This window comes from Elephantulus edwardii, unplaced genomic scaffold, assembly GCF_000299155.1.
Source record: "Elephantulus edwardii isolate Elephantulus edwardi_28Jun2011 unplaced genomic scaffold, EleEdw1.0 scaffold00008, whole genome shotgun sequence".
Taxonomy (NCBI): Eukaryota; Metazoa; Chordata; class Mammalia; order Macroscelidea; family Macroscelididae; genus Elephantulus; species Elephantulus edwardii.
In genome coordinates, this window is record NW_006399758.1 from 17959028 (window position 1) to 17976728 (window position 17701).

Here is a 17701-nt window from a genome sequence, read left to right on the forward strand (position 1 = left end):
AAAGATTAAGGAAAGAAAATAAACAACTAAAAGCCGAAAAGGCCAGACTTCTGAAAGGTCCAGTGGAAAAGGAGCTGGATGTAGATGCTGATTTTGTAGAGAAATCAGAGTTATGGAGCTTGCCACCACACACAGAAACCGCTACCGCCTCTCCCACCTGGCAGAAGTTTGCAACAAATACTGGGAAAGCCAAGGACATTCCAATTCCCAATCTCCCTCCCTTAGATTTTCCATCTCCAGAGCTTCCCCTCATGGAACTCTCTGAGGATATTCTGAAAGGACTTATGAATAACTAAAATGACCACCGACAAGGTGGCCCGATGAACTCATAGTTAATCCAGAAAAAGAAAAGGGAAAACCACATGCCAGGGTGGTGGTAGAGATGCAGCCACGTCTGGCGTCTTGGAGAGGAGGCATTGCTGGGCGTGGACAACAGTCACTGTGAAATACGTTCCATATCTCACTGACTGACTGAAATAATAGTTCCAGACTTGGCAGACACTAAACTCTTGGAGGTTCACTTTCTCCTGATAAAAACAAAAAAAAACAAAAAAAAAAAAAGTTCACTTTCTCCTGATAAAAACAAAAAAAAACAAAAAAAAAAGGATAAAGTATAGGCTAATGGGTAATCTATGAGCAAAGTACCCAAAGTAATAGCCTGGCAAAAAAAAAATTCCTTAAAATCCAAGGGGATTGTGAGAAGAGTATGTAACAGAGTGAATCTATAAGATTCACTCAGGACTCTTCACAGAAGCTATCTTTGAAGCCTTGGCAATGAGAGAAGATGGTATTTTAACAGTCGGTTCAACAGTCCCTCTTTAAATCACAGTAAATTCCTAAAGAACTTCAGAGATATTTGTATCCCCCTGGATTCCTCCAGAATCCATCCAGGAAGACAGTCATCTTTGGCTAAACAGGGGACAGATTAAGGGAATCCTGGAGAGGTGGCAAGAACTGTTAATGTTGTTGTCGCTGATTGTCTTCGAGTCGAGCACAACTCATAGCTACCCTATGAACAAAAGGCCTGAAGCCCCTCTACAACTATCGATATTTATTAAAGTTCAGAGAGTTTTGGGAAGCATGTTGTTTAGGAAGTGGATGCCACTCCTATTTCCAAAACTATTAATAGAGTAGCCTAAAAATCCCTTCCTCAGTTAACTCCAACTCTACTGTGAACTCAAACCTAGCTAAAAAGATCAGGTAAACAGCAGTGACTGTCACCTTAGCCTACCATGAAAAATTTTAAATCTTCCTATTCTACTTTAACTGAAATCAGTACTACTCAGAGAAAATGGGAGTTCATATCTGAACTCTATCAATGAATGCTTAGAAGCACATCATTATTCTGGATTATAAATGTTAAGGTTATGCCAAGATCGTAAAAACGAAACAGTGACTATCTCTTTGAAAGAACAAAATATATTTATTCTATGCTTTTTAATGTGTATGCTCAATTATCCTAACACATCTTAGTTTGCTGCTATTTGTACATGTGTACATCAAAATTATTCTCCCAGATCAGAATGTTTCACTATTAGCCTACAATGCAATGTCAGGAAAATGTAAAAGGAAGAATTACTTTGGAACACCAAAAAATTCAACTGTCAAAACAGTTATCACAATATGCTAAAATAGGTCTTTAAAAATACTAACAGTGATGGTTTGATATACTCATGAGTAAATTAAAATAAGACAGTAGAATAAAATGGTAGACCCAAATAATAGATATTGTTAAGTGTCACTGAATCACTTGCAACGTTACTACTATATATTTAATTTTCCTAAAACTTTTAAAAGCCAACATAAAATTATCAAATAATTTTCTTCTTAAATTCATTTACTACCAGTGAATCTAGAACAATGAAGCGGGGGCAAAGCTGAAGACTTGACTCAAACAAACAGAAGCACCAGGATGCTCCTTCGAGGCAAGGATGATAAACTGTGTCTCACATACATCTGGCACGTTATCAGGAGAAACCAGTCCTTGGAAAAAGACATCATGTTGAGAAAGGTGGGCAGGGTCAGAAAAAAGGAGGAAGATCCTCCACAAAGTGCCCGACACAGTGACTGTACCAGTGGGCTCAAGCTTGGCAGAGCTTGGAGGAGTGCGTAGAACAGGGAAAGGTTCAGGGCTGGTGTCTACACGGTGGCTGTGAGTTGCACTCAGTCGACTCAACAGCACTTAACAACACTGTCTGATAAAGGTGATCCCAGAGGTGGGTTCGGTTCTGAGTCTGAAGGATATCAATGGGTCATTGCTCTACTAATTCTGTATCAAACAAGGGAATATGGGCTTTTCTAAGAATTTTTAATTTTGTTTAATATTTTTTCCCAGTCTGTCCAGTATCTTCATTATGATCCCAATCGGAGCAGTTGGTAGGGTTATGTGGTTTTTCTGGTCTCAGGCTGTGGTATGCATGGTTTGTTAGGCCTTTGAACTAATAGTTTCCTTGAGTCATGCATTCTCTCCAATCTTCTTTGCTCCAGACAGGAAAATATCTATAGTTGCATCTTAGACGGCCTGCAAACTTTTAAAATCCTATTTGATACTCACTATAGTAGGACAGAGAATGTGGTCTTTGAGGACTAAGTTACACCAATTGACTTAGATGTCCCTAGAAACTATGGTCTAATGCTCTCAAACCCAATGACTCAGTCCATCAAGGTGTTTGGTTATAATAGCCAAGAAGTGTTTGCTGCAGTTGTTGCACTACACCTTCGAGTCGAAACAGACCCATAGCTGACCCTCCAGTGGGTTTTCAGAGACAGTTAATCGCACGAGAGGAGAGTGCCAATCCTTCTCCTGTGGAGCTGCTGGTAGATTCAAATTGTGTACCTTTGGAATTGTAGTGTGGCTTCTTACCACTAGACCACCAGAGCCCCCTAACTTGCAGACAGGTAAGGGATACTGACATATGTACAAAACAATGTATTACAATGAAATGTACAAGGATCTAGACTTGGAAAATCAAAAGAACCAAACTTGTTTGGCATTTCTTAAGCTATAGGAACTTAAAGAACAAATTCAAGCCACGAGTTGTAATACTCAAGGATGCTATGGGCAGAATACTGAATGATCCAGGCAGCATTAAAAGAAAATGGAAGGAGTATACAGTTATTGTATCAAATAGAATTGGATGACACAGAAGAATTTCTTGAAACAACATATTATCAAGAGGCAATGGTGATGAAGGAGGAAATTCAGGCTGCTCTGAAGGACCTGGCAAACAATAAGGCCCCAGGAATTGATGGGATACCAACTGACATATTTCAACAAACAGAAGCTGCCCTGGATGTGCTTATCAAGTTGTGCCAAGAAATCTGGAGGACAACTGCCTGGAAGAAATCCTTATTTATTCCCATTCCAAAAAAAAGGTGACCCGACAGAGTGTGGAAATTATCAAAATATTACTAATATCACACGCAAGCAAAGTCCTCCTGAAGATTATCCAAAAATACATCGAACAGTACATCGACAGAGAACTACCAGAAATACAGCTGGGTTTAGAAGAGACGGAGGCACTAAAGACATTATCACCAATGTTAGACAAATCTTGGCAGAATGCAAAGAGTACCAGAGAAATGTCTATCTGTGTTTCATTAACTCTACAAAGGCATTTAACTGTGTGGATCACAACAAACTGTGTCTAACCTTGAGGAAAACAGGAATCCTAGAACACTTAATTGTACTCATGTGAAACTATACTCAGACCAGGAAGCAGTCCTCAGAACAGAACAGGGAAACAATACATGGTTCAAAATCAGGAAAAGAGTGTCAGGGATGCACCCTGTCTCCATACCTTCTCGATCTGCATGCAGAACATAATAAAGAGGAATGTGGCATCAGGACTGGAGGAGGACTCATCAACAACCTTCATAATACAGATGATAATAATCTTGCTTGCTGAAACTGAGGAGGACCTAATGCAGTTGCTGCAGAAGATCAAGGACTGTAATCTATATGCATTGAAGCTTAACATCAAGAAAACAAATATTCTCACCATTGGGCCAACTGGCAGCACCATGATAGATGGAGAAGAGATTGAGATTGTTAACAATTACAGCTCAGCTCCACCAAAAAAAAAAAAAAACAACAAAAAAACCAAAAACAAACCTCTTAGCACCAGCTGTCAGGAATCAAAAGGTTAACTGTATGCTGTCAGGGACCTCTCCAGGATACTGAGAAGTAACGATGTCAGTCTAAAGACTAAGGTGAGCCTGAGCCAGGTCGTGGTCTTCACAATTTTTCGCTATGCATCAGAGAGCTGGATAATGATTAAGGATGACAGAAGAAGACTCAATGTCTTTGAGTTGTGGTGCTAGAAAAGAGTCTTAAACATACCATGGACCGCCAAGAAAACAAACAGGTCTGTCTTGGAAGGGTAAAACCAAGTTTCCCCTTGGAGGCTAGGATTTTGAAGCTCCATCTCACATACTTTGGGCATGTGGCCAGGAGTGACCAGTCCCTGGAGAAGGACATCATGCTTGGAAGGGTGGAGGGACAGCACAGGAGAGGAAGAGCCTAGATGAGATGGACTGATATTATAACTGGGGCAACAGGGACTGGTGTGTTGGAATCAGTAAGACTGGCTCAGAACACGACAGAGTTCAGAGCTGCTATACATAGGGTTGCTATGAATGGCACTTAACAAGAACAACATAAATAATAAATTATCTATTTTATTTATATATTAGTGTATATATGTATATAAAAGTATCTTCTGCCATGTCTATATATATCCACAGATGTGCTCTCATTTGCCATCCCACATCAGTTGAGCTTGCACGTCTATTAAAAACTCACTGATGACAGCTAAGGCTGTGCTTGCAATAGTATTTACCACTTTTCTTTTACTCTTGGGCACCTTCTAGTCTCTTCCTCTATCCTGTTTAGGTTGTGTTTACCTCAACTTGTTGAGTATTATCTTTCTATCACATAAATTATTCACATCTTTTCTCTGTCAAACTATCTACAACACTGACTCACAGCAATGCTGCAGGATAGAGCAGAACTTCAGTATCCAGTTTGGAAGGCTGCATCTTAACAGGAACAAGCTGTTCAGCTATAAGGCTGGTGGGTTCATACCTCCAACATTTCTGCTGGTAGCCCAGCTCTGTGCCACCAGTGCTCCATACTCGAGATGTGTTGACTTGTCATTCACTCAACAAATATATAGTTTATATTCTCATTGCAAGAGACAAATAATAAAATATTAGAAGTTGGTGACATTAAAAAAGAGAAAATGGAATAAAAGATAAAATGACAGACATCAAGATTCCAATTTAGATGCATTGATGTCTACTAGATTTCCATGTAATTAATAAGATGTTAAGACAAAAAAAATCAGAAAAATGTAAATAGTTCAACATGATTTAGGGCAAAAATAGGTATGAAAGAAAATTAGATAAATAGGTGAACAGGTAGACAGTGTCCATACCATTTTCTCTGCTAATGTAGAAACAATAATGCCAATAATGCATGGATATGCCATGCTAGGACACAGTGGAGGGCTCTGAGCTAGAGATGTACATTTAAGAGTGTGAGCATGTAAATTATGCTATTTAAAGCTAACATGAGATCAGCAAGGAACAACATGAGATCACCAAGGAAATAAGTGAGTCAGGAAAAGCAGTCAAAGGTTTGAATGTTGGGTCGCTCCAACATTAAACCATCTTGATAGGAGAAAACCCATCAAAGGATACTTTAAAATTGTAGTCAGTGAGATAATTGAAAAACCAGAGAATACAGAGTCTTGGAAGCTAAAAGAAGAAATATTTCAGCAAGCACATCAATGAAATATATCACAAGCAGCTGACAGTAATACAATGACCAACAATTGACTGTTGTATTTAATAATAATGGTGACCTTCATTAGATAGGTTCTAAAGGAACTTATCTACAGGTCTGAATGGGAGCAAAAGCCTGACTAGAGGGACCGTGCGATAAGAATTGGGAACAGTAATATAAACAATTCTTTTAAACTTTGTGGAGAAAGAGAAGAAACAAGGGTATAACTGAAATAAATTACTCTCTGGAAATTAGTAATTTCTTTTTCAAAATGGAAAATAACAGCATGCTTATATATTGATTAGAATGGTCCTTTAGGAGGGAAATTGACAATTTAGGGAAGAAATGAGGAGTAAGAGGAAGGAGGAAAGCGAAAAAGTGTGGTGGGAGGAGGGGAAGGAATGGGAAGAGCTTGGCAGAGCACAGCAGAGCAAGGCTAAAGGAACGTCCTTGAGCAGATGAAAGACTCCTGAACACCAAAGAATTGGCCTCTACAAGCAGTACATCCATAATTCAGAAGAGAAAGCAGAGTTCAGATTTGGGGTTAGATCTGTTATCAAGTACTGCTAGTCAAGAGAGGGCAAGGGAACTAAGGGAGGCACACATGACATGAGACATTAAAAGCTAGATAAGGAGCTGTGTGGGATCTGAGGAACATGCGAGATCTAATCCATTAATCCTAAATTCAAGTGGTACTGAAGGACTGTGGAAACCAAACTACTAGAGAGAATGAACCAGAAGGTTTGGAAGTGTGTGTATGAGAGAGGGAAGCTTGAATCTAAAATTTTGGTGGAGGACCCAAAAAAAGCAGATGAGCAGAACACACCCTAAAGAACTCAGTCTAGCCCAAGAACAACCACTAACATGTGTCATTGTTCCACAACTTGGTGAACAAAGGCAGCCTTGCTAGAATTCCACTGGGGGGATCAGAAGTTTCATGGAGCTCTGGGAAAGGCGAAATATAAAATGAGTATTAAATGTGAATAAAAACAAAAAGGCTTTTAATGCATAGAGAACACTGCCACACAGACAAAAACATAGAGATATGAAAAAAGAATAAAATTCAGAAAAAAAACCAGTTCAAAATGATTAAAGGTGAGAGTTGATATGAAAGGGTCAGAAGGTTAGAATAAACGAAAGGACCATTTTGTTAGAGAATGTTAGTAAAAGTGAAATTATCAACAAATCAAATTGCTGACCATAAATCCTTCATAAAAGGGTCTAATGATAAAAAAAAAGGTGATTCTTTTAGAATCCTCTTCTTTTCCTTGTTTTGAGTGAGATGTCAATAAACAATACTATAAACACAAAGCCAAGCACTTTATGAAGAAGGATTGTTGTTGTTGTTAAGTGCTGTCAAGTCGCAGGCAACTCATGGTGACCCTATGAAAGAGAGTCCTCGACGCTTGGTGACTCTCATCCTCTTTTCAGGTTCATAGGGTTTCCGGAGGCAAGCTATTACGGAAGTGGATGCCACTCCTCCTTCCCAGCTTGTTTTAATCGGGGAGCTCCACAGTGTTCAGCCTCACAGCAACCACAAGTGACCGCTGTGCATGAAGAAGGATTGGTCTGGATTAATCAATTCTTAGAGGCGCACACAGAGCAATGATTGTGAGAACAGTGCAAGACTAGGCAACATAATACATACTAAAGTCATGGTGAGTCAGGACCAACTCAACAACACCTAACAACAACAGAACCCACAGCTTCCACACATCTGACAATATGCAAAAACCTGTCATTACAACCACAACTTCCAAGATTAAGAACTTTGCAAGCAAAATTAAGCACAATTGAAATTTTCCAAGCAGATAACAGAACTATACAAAGTACTAGATACAGACATTCCTGTAACATGTATATATGTAACATATATGTATGGCTATCGATAAACAGTTTTTTTAATTTAAAAGAACAATTTATATTTGAGTATACAGATAATAGCAATAATGATATATTCAACTTTCATAAATAATCTATCTTGGAATCAAATATCACATTGAAAAAGAGTAGCTTGTTAGGGAAATAATTGTTATACCTACTATAACCTCACATTTATATTAGTAGCTATGGCACTGGACTTGTGAGGCAAAGAATACAGGTTCAAATGCTAGTAGCCAATAAGAACCATAGGTCAGTCAGCTGTCAGCATCAGAGTTTAATTTATAAAACGGAAATTTAAAAATCCCCAGAGCATAGTGTTAAGATTTTTATGAAGGTCAGCATCTGAAAAAGGTTTGTTAACCACAAAAAACTACGAATTTCAATTATTGCTACAGAAGTGAAACCTTCATACCAGACACTGCTTCTCCTCATTCTCAAGAACAAAGTACAATTAGAACTGAAAGTATAAAGGTGATAGTTTTTAAGTACATCTCACCACCTCTCTTCAAAAACCTTACCTTTGAATGGGCAGGCCCTCTTTCATTCAGAAGTTTATACTGAGGTTGGACTCTATTGAAACGGGCTAACTCATTTACCAGACACACTGGAGTTTTCTCTTTGGGGGTTGCCATTTTATCTTGGAGAAAAGCTGCAAATAAAAAGGCTGTAAAGTTTTTTTGTGAAGAATGACTTAACAAAATGGAGAAAAAGTAGTTTTTACTTTATTTTAGAGTGACGTTACACTGTACATTTGGAATATTTTCATGAACATTGTATAAAAAAATTAAATCATATAACATCTTCAATTATATGAGGCAGAAACACATATCATATATAAAGACTACATTACAGTACCTTTTTTCTAAGTACCCAGTACTGATATATATATATATATTTGTGTATACATATTTCATATATATAACAGCATGCTTAATGACTTTAAAATATTTCATTTATCCTAGAAAGTTTCCCGTTCAAAAATATTAGCACAGTAACGTGATAATCATAACTTTACTCATAAAATTAAAAAAATGCCATATACTTGCTATCTACCCAGAACTATTTCATATTTTCCATGACTGCTGGCTTATTTCTTTTAAAAATCTATTCCATTCCAGTTAAGTATCCTTTATCTTTTCTATAAACTACCACTGATTAATTTAGAAAGCATCTCTCTGATCTTTTTAAACATACTGAAATATATACTTATGACCATGAATACATAGTTTGATACACATGGTTTTGTATTCACATATAGGATTACAATGAACACAGGTATTCACAAATTTTTCATTCTTGTGTTTTTGAGATGTTAACTTATATAGGTGTTGTTCATGACTTCTGAGTAACCTCCATCACTGTATTATACCACAATTCATCTATTCCCTCAATGAAAGACATACAGATTGCCTGCAATTCTTCACCGTGACAAGTGAAAATCCTCTGCCAAACTGCTCTCAAAACAATGGTATCAAATTCCCTTCACCAGGCAGCATGGGTGGTCCCACTCCCCCTCATCTTTGAAAATATGCAGCAGTTTTCTTCATTTTTATTAGGTGATGACTGAAAAGTGGCATCCAGCTAATGTTTTAATTTGCTTTTTATTATTGATGGCTGGGACATGGTATCCCACCACTGTTTTAATTTGTATTCAACTTGGTGGTTACCTTTTGCTAAGTTATTTGTCTGCTTCTCCCCTCACCACCCTCTCCATTAATTCTGACACTGCTTCAGAAGTAACATAAATGCAAAAGAACACTTGTGACTGGAACTTTTTAAGTGCATACAGATTTTACTCTGGGAAAGTTTTGCAATTAAGTCTAAACCCTTAAAATTTAATAAATTAGAAGCTTTCTAGTTGGTGATAAACCTCAGTGAAATGCATGTGAGAGGATAGTCCTGACCCTTTCTAAGACATGGAAGCAACAAAGAGGGAGGGAGGGTAGTTTGCGGGACACTTGATGTAGGTCTTTACTATTACTGGAACAGTATTTGTTTGTAGTTTTTTCCACACACTTGTAACATCATAATTTGCTCCCAATGAAAAATCTCCCATGTGTGATATAAATTTGACATTTGTCATACTTATGTGAAATATTCTGCTTTTGTTGATAGAAAAATTGGTTTCTACTTAACTCTCTGTAACTCTGACAAGAAACATTGCTAAAAATAGATTAGCAATAGTATCCGCAAATACAACAAAATATAGATATATTCCCATCACCTTATTTTTATTTATCTAGAAAATGGCCTGGATTCTTTGGGACGTCAGTCCTCTAACTAAAATGCTCCATTTTCAGAGAAAAAAAGCCTTCTTCAAGAAGTTGGAATTTTAAAAACTAAAGACAGACACAAACTACAGTATGGTGTTACAAACAAGGCTGGTATTTTACTCTTTTAAGTACAGGGGCATAGGAAGGCAGGTTTTAAAAGATGATTGAATTAGTTAAGGAAAATAGAAATCTACCAAGCTAGCAAGAGGGGGAAAGGGAAAAAAGCTCAGATGCACGAGGAAGCACATACACAGAGGACATTCTGGAAAATGCAGGTAGAATACTACAAAACGTTTGAGAGGTAATACCAAGGGGGGAAAAAGCACTAAAACATGAAAAGACAAACTTTAAAAGTATCAACTTTTCAAAAATAATACCCAGCCAAAGATATTGCTAGGAAAGTCACCTTACAGTCTATCCCACCAGCTGTGGTGGTGAATTTCATATGTCAATTTAGCCTGACTACAGAGACAACAGTTTGGTCAAATACCATTCTAGAAGTTGCAATTAAAGTTTGTGGTGATGTGATTAAAATGTATCATTAGTTGATTCTCAGTGAAGGAAATGACATTCAGTAATGTGACTGTGTCTATCCAATTTCTTAAAGGTTCTAAAAACAAAAACTGAGGTTTCCTAGAAAAGAAAAATTTGTGCCTCATGAAATTCAGAGTTTCCAGCATGCCTGCCTGTTCAGTCTCCCCTATGAATTTCTAATTCAAGGCTGCAACATCAACTATCTCCTCAATTTCTAGCCCACCAGCCTATCCTACGGATTTCATATTTACTAGGCCCAATACTGTGTGAGTAAATCTCTTCAACTCCATCTCATCTATTTTATTCTCTTCTTGTATCTCTGTGTGTGCATGTGACAACAGATAGGTGAACTCTATGGATGGCACAGATGCTAACACATTCCTTTTTTAACCGGAGAGTTGGAAGATCATATTCATTTGGTGAAGCCACAGAAGAAAACGTCTGGCAACTTACAAAGACTCAGCCATTCCACAACAGTTTACTCCAACACATTAGGGATCAGCATGAATCACAGTCAACTTAATGGCAACTAGCTTGGTTTTTTTGGATTTAGTGTATGCATGTATACACATACACAAACGTATACCCAACAAACTGATCCAGGGAAGCCATCTTTCAATTTAAGCAGCCTCTTAACTTAATAGTACTCATGTATCTAAAGACATTCATTCACGTAAGAATGATTTTAGTATGTATAGCAAACTTCAAGGGCATTTAACAAAAAAACAAGGAAACCCAATGCCACTGAGTCAATTCCAACTCATACTGACCAGTGGCCAGAGCAGAACTGCCACACAGCGTTTCCAAGGTGGCAGGTCTTTGTGGAAGCTGACTTTCTTCCTTGGAACAGCTTGCTATTGTTAAGTGCCATCAAGTTGCATATGACTCACAGCAACCCTGTGAAAAACAGATCTTTATGCTGTCTTATTCTGTGTCATCCTCATCATCTCTGACACACTTGACTGCAATGCTGTAGCTACTCTATCTTGTTGAGGGTCTTCCACTTTTGCCAATCCTCCACCTTTCCAAGCATGTCCCTCTCCAAGGAATAGTCTCTCCTAGCAACATGTCCAAAGTATGTGAGACAATGCTTTGTCACCCTTGCCTTCAAGGAGCATTCTGGCTGTACCTTCTCCAAGATATATCTGTTAGTTTTTTTGGCAGTCTATCGGACAACTGAAAGGCATCAATTCTTCTGTCATCCTTATTTACCTTGTAGCTTTAAGATATACAGCAAGTGACTGAAAGGACAAGGCCTCAATCAGGCACACCTTAGTCTTCACACTGACATCATTGCTCTTAATTAATCTGGAGGGGTCCCTGACAGCATACTTGCCCAATGCAATATGTCTCCTGATCTCTTGAGTGTTGGTACCTAAGGTGGTGACTGTTGATCCAAGCAGGAAGAAATCAATGACAACCTCAATCTTTTCTCTACCATTATATCACGTATTGGCCCAGTGGTGTGGATCTTTGTTTTCTTAATGTTAGCTGTAATCCATATTGAAGGCTGTAGTCTGAAGGCTACAGTCTTTGACCTTCTACAGCAAGAGTTTCAAGTCCTTCTCACTTTCATCAAGCAAAATTGTGTTATGCACATAACATCATCAAGGTTGTTGATGAGTCTTTCTCCAATCCTGATCTCACATTCTTCTCAGACAGTCCAACTTCTCAAGTAATTTGCTTAGCTACAGAGTGAATAGATATGGAGCAAGGATACAACCCTGATGCACACCTTTCTTGATTTAAAACCACATAGTGTTCCCTTGTTCTTTCAGACAACAGCTTCCTGATCTATGTAGAGGTTTCATATGAGCACAATTAAGTGTTCTGGGATTCCCATTATAGCCATAATTTGTTATTATTTACACAAATACCCTTAAACAGTCAATAAATTTTTTTCTTAAAATAAAATAATGTCGTTTTTGGGGGTGGGGGGAGGAACCAACCACACCAGTACTCTCTGCTTTCAGCCAGGACCCATCTGACATCAGCAATGATATCCCTGTTGCCACAGGCTCTTCTAAACCCAGCTTCAACTTTAAGCAGTTCCCTGTCAATGTACTGTGTAGCTGGTTTGGAATGATCTTCAGCCAATATTTTGCTTGCACATGATATTAATGATATTATTCAGTAATTTCCACATTCTGTTGGATCACCAATCTTGGGAATGGGAACAATTATGGATCTCTTCCAGTCAGCCAGCCAATTAGCTGTCTCCCAAATTTCCCAGCACAGACTGATGAGCATGTCCAAGGATGTATCTTTAGCTGAAACTTAATAACTGATGCCACATCAATTCCTGGGGACTCCCCCCCCCAGTCTTTTCAGTTCATCTTGAACTTCTTCTTTGGTACCATCGGCTCTTGTTCATATGGTATTTTCTGAAATTTTCTGGTGTCAATTAATTCTTTTTGAGACAATCACTCTGTGTATTCCTATGTATCCCCCCACACCCCTACATCTTTGAGATTTCCAACAGGCCAGCAACAAAGGATAGAGGTGCTACTTCTATTGGAGAAGCTCACGGGTTAAAAACAATGACTTTTGGGGTAATGTTTATCCACCGTACCATCAGAGTTTCTGGGTATTTAACAACCATCTTAAATTGTTATATACCTTTCTAAACACTGCCAATGAGATTTAACTGAAAAGTGCTGTCCTATATTTATACTGTTGTTGTTTTGTACTATCATGTTGGAAAAAACCCACAGCTAATTCTTCACAGGATTTTGAGAAGTAGTTAATCAATCATGCAGGAGGATACTGCCCATCTTTCTTCTGCAGAGCAGTTGGTGAACCCGAACCATGTGCCTTGGGGATTTCAGCACAGCTTCTTACCACTACACCAGCAGAGCTCTATCTTACACTGTACTTACTATTAATGGTCTAAAGAATACACTTAGATGGGGGGCAGGGGAAGTCTACATTTTGAATGGCTTTTGTTCACTTGTAGAAAGTCAAATGAATTAGGTTTGTCTGGTTTCAGATCTCATGTTCTCATCAGCATAATAAACTGTTTCAAGAAGCACAAAAAATCAGAAATATGGTTAACACTGGAAAAGGAAATGAGGCATACTCCTACCATCATCTTTACTTTTATTAGCTTTCACAAACCCAATGTTATAATCTTTAACAGTACTTTCTCTTAAAAGAAAATCTATTCAACTTGAAAAAAAAAAACCCACCTCCATTTTTAGATACAATCACTAATATTTACGTCAATATTTTTTTCAAGTTGCACTATGAAAAGCACAAACGAGAGTTCTAGCTATGATGTTATTTTCTGGATCATTAAGAAAGATGCTTTAGCCCTTTATACAAGAACTCTTCCTAATGCTTGCTGTTGTTATGTGACATCAAATCGATAACTCCTAGCTATTGTCTAAAGAGATCTGAACCTTGTAATACCCTGCACAAGCCTCATGATCTCCCACATGCTCTAGTCCATTTGTGCAGTCAATCCATCTTGTTGAGGGTCTTTCTCTCTTTCTCTAACTCTCCACCTTTCCCAAGGACTAGCCCCTCCTGACAATAATGTGTACTCATTTTAAAGTATCCTTATTTTCTTTAGTTCTCCACTATTGCTATACCAGAAAGAGCACAGTGGATAGTTTAAGTCAGGACCAACTCATAGCTGACCCCGTAGCAGGTTTTCAGAGGCTGTAAACTTCACAAAAGGAGACTGTCCATCTTTCTCCTGAGGAGAAGCTGGTGAATTAGAACTACATGCCTTCTGCATGGCAGCCCAAGTCCTTACCACTAAGTCTCACAGTTTGTTATTTGCTATTATGCACTGTGGAGTGAGAACCAATCCATTGCTGACCCTCTGGAGGGTTTTCAGAGGCAGTTAATTGCACACAAGGAGACTGTCCATCTTTCTCCTACAGAGCAGCTTTCAGATTAGAACCATGTACCTTTGTGTTGGCAGTGTGATTCTTGACCACTAAGCCTGCAGTTCTCAGGGCACTTACTCTAAAGTAAGGCTTTTCCCCTTTATTGACTCTGGAGGAGATCCTTGTCTCTTCTGAGCTTTAGTTCCTAGGCAATATTCACATGCTTAGCATCTCCTGCTGGCCCTTTATGTAAGAATTCTTCATGTTTCTTGTTGTTGTGTTGTTATGTGCCCATCATGTTTTTAATCTGTGCCAGCTTGTATTTTTAATCTTTTTCATATGTCAAAAATAGTGCTTTAAAATATACCCTATACCAATCTTGCCCCATTAACATATCAAAGAACCTATTCCCAAATGGGATTATAACCACAAGCACAGGGACTAGGATTCACAACATAGTATTCTTGAGATTCAATCCATAATAGCAATACTACAGAATTCATTCATAAATAATAGTAATGACTTCATGTTGCAGAAAGCATTTAGCCCTGATATTTGTATTCATCACAGTCATTATGTCAATCCACCTCATTAAGGGTCATCCTCTCTTTCACTGACTCTCTAGCTTTGCCAGCATGATGTCTTTTACCAAGACTGGGCCTCTCTTGACAACATGATCACAGTTGTTGTTGATGTGCCATTGAAACACCTGAGACTCATAATGCCCCTATTACAATAGCTCTGAACTCTTCCCTATCCTGAGCCAGGCTCACTGTGTCCAATATATCTGCCCTAATCATCCCAGTTACTGTGTTAATCCATCTTATCTGGGTCTTCCTCTCCTCTGCTGTCCCTCCACCCTTCCACGAATGATGTCACTCTCCAGGGACACATGTGAGACAGCACTTCAAAATCATTGCCTCCAAGGAGCAGCCTGGTTTCACCCTCTCCAGGATGAATCTGTTTGTTCTCTTGGCTGTCCATGGTATGTTCAATACTCTTCTCCAGCACCACAGCTCAAAGGCATCAGTTCTTCATCTGTCATCTTTGATCACTGTCCTGATGCATATCAAGTAACTGCGAAGACAGTAACCTGAAATCAGGCATACCTTAGTTTCCAGAATGACATTGTTGCTCTTCAGCACTTTTGAGAGGTCCCTGACAGCAGCTTTCCCTAGAGTAATTCATCTTTTGATTTGTCTTGATTGCTGGAGCTAAGAAAGCTGAAATTGTTAATAACCTCAATCTCTTCTCCATCTATCATGGTGCTGCCAAGTAGTCCAGTGGTGAGAATCTTTGTCTTCTTGAAGTTGAGCTTCAATTCATAAGATTAAGCTTCACCATAAAGATTAGAATCTTACAAATCTTACAGGGCAACACCATACTTTTCCTTTAAAGTCACTGACTAAGAGTCAGACACAACTAGACAACAATTTTTCTGGTCTTTGGATTTAGAGCAGATCTAACTACCCTGAAGGTAAGGAGTAAGTTTAGGGAAAATTAACATTTCAAACCATGTTAAATTTGTTCATAGTCTTTCAAACTATGAACAAACATCTCTCTCAGTGTCCTTAGTGATATTATAATTTCTTTCAGCAATACATTATACTTCTGAATTTTAACATATTCTTCAGATTTATCCATAAATACATTGTCATTATAGATGTTTTATTTTAATATTTTATTATTCATTTCTCTTAAAAAAAGAGAATACAATTGGATTTTGTATATAGATCTTGTTTTATCATGCAACTTTGCTAACATCACTTTTTGTTTTAGAAAGACTCTTTTCAGATTTTCTACCTAGATAATTAGGTCATGTGTGAATCAGAACAGTTTTATCCCATTTTGCTGCTAAGAGAGAAGCAGCTTTTCCCTGGCTGTTCAAATACACCACACTGATTGATTTTAGAATGTCAAACCAAGTTTGTATCCCTAACATGATAATTTTAATGTTGCATTGAATTTTAATGTCTCATCATTGACATTTTGTTTAGATATTTTATCTATGCTCATAAGGAACATTAGTCTATCATTTTCTTGTAGTCTTTGTTTGGTTTTAGTTTCCAGATAACACTTGCATTATTGTTATTGTTGTTATTATGTGTCATTGAGTTACTTGTGACTCAAAACAACCCTATATACAACAGCTATGAAACCTGCTCTATCCTGAGCCAATCTTACTGCCTCAGACACACCTACCCCCATTACCTGAGTCACTGAGTAAATCCATCTCATCAAGGGTCTTCCTCTCATGCACTGCCCCTCTACCTTCCCAAGCATGACATCCCTCTCCAAGGACTGGTTCCTCCTTGCAATATGCCCAAAGTATGTCAGATGGAGCTTCAAAATCCTTGCCTCCAAGGAGCAGCCTGGCTTCAGCCTCTCCAGGACAAATCTGTTCATTCTCCTACCAGTCCATGGTATATTCATTACTCTTCTCCAGCACCACAATTCAAAAACATAAGTTCTCCTTCTATCATCCCTAGTCATTGTCCAACTTTCTGATGCATAGCAAGTAAGTGTGAAGACCATGGCTTGGATCAGGCACACCTTAATCTGCAGACTGACACTGTTGCTCTTCAGTACTCAGGAGGGGTCCCTGACAGCAGGCTTTCCCAATGCAATGATTTCCTGGATGCTGGTACCAAGAGTGTTGACTGTGGAGCAAAGCAAACTGAAGCTGTTAACATAGGCCCTTCAATCTATTTAAGTGTATGTAGAAGATTAGTATTTTCTCATTCATTAGTGTTTAATAAAATTAACTAGGGAGCTATTTGGACCTGCAACTTTTTGTGGGAAGATTTTACACTACAGTTACCATTTCTTGCATATTTATAGACATACTCATGTTATCTATTTCTTCTTGAATGAGCCTTAATATCTAATCTTATCAGAATTTGCCCATTTCATATAAGTTGTCAAATTCATTAGCATAAAAGTATTCTCAAAAACCTTTATTATTCTTATGTGTCAACAATATGTCATATCATCTTTCAGTCCTGATAATAGTAATTTGGTTTTTTCCTAATCAGTAGGCTTAGAGGTTTATCAATGTTCTCAATGTTCTCAAAGAACCAGCTTGAGTTCTACCAGTTTTCCTTCTCTCCCCTCCCCCTAGGTTTTGCTTTATTATTTTCTTTCTTCTGTTTAAGGAGCACTAGTGGCTTAGTGATTAAAAATTCTTGGCTGCTAACATCAAGGTCAGCAGTTCAAATGCATGAGCCACTCAAGAAAAAAAGATGAAGAAGTCTGCTCCTGTAAAGATTTACAGCTTCAGAAACAGTTTCAGCTTCCCCACAGGCTCACTGAGTCAGCATCAACTTAACAGCAATGCCTTCGGTTTGATTTTCGTCTGCTTACATTGGAATAAATCTGCTCTTCTT

General features: G+C 38.2%; 1 protein-coding gene and 1 pseudogene across 4 annotated transcripts in view; one reads left to right on the forward strand and one right to left on the reverse strand.

Moving 5' to 3' along the window:
• Positions 1-296, forward strand: part of LOC102877579 — an 867-nt pseudogene extending 571 nt beyond the window's left edge.
• Positions 1-17701, reverse strand: part of STAU2 (staufen double-stranded RNA binding protein 2) — a 380463-nt gene that overhangs the window by 343454 nt on the left and 19308 nt on the right. Inside the window, exon 2 of one of the 4 annotated variants that reach the window (XM_006880466.1) lies at positions 8191-8321. The exons of the other annotated variants lie outside the window; for them this stretch is intronic. Coding sequence (XP_006880528.1) covers positions 8191-8304 — 114 coding nt within the window. The 5' untranslated portion in view covers positions 8305-8321. The remainder of the gene's footprint in view (positions 1-8190; positions 8322-17701) is intronic. 4 annotated transcript variants of the gene reach the window in all.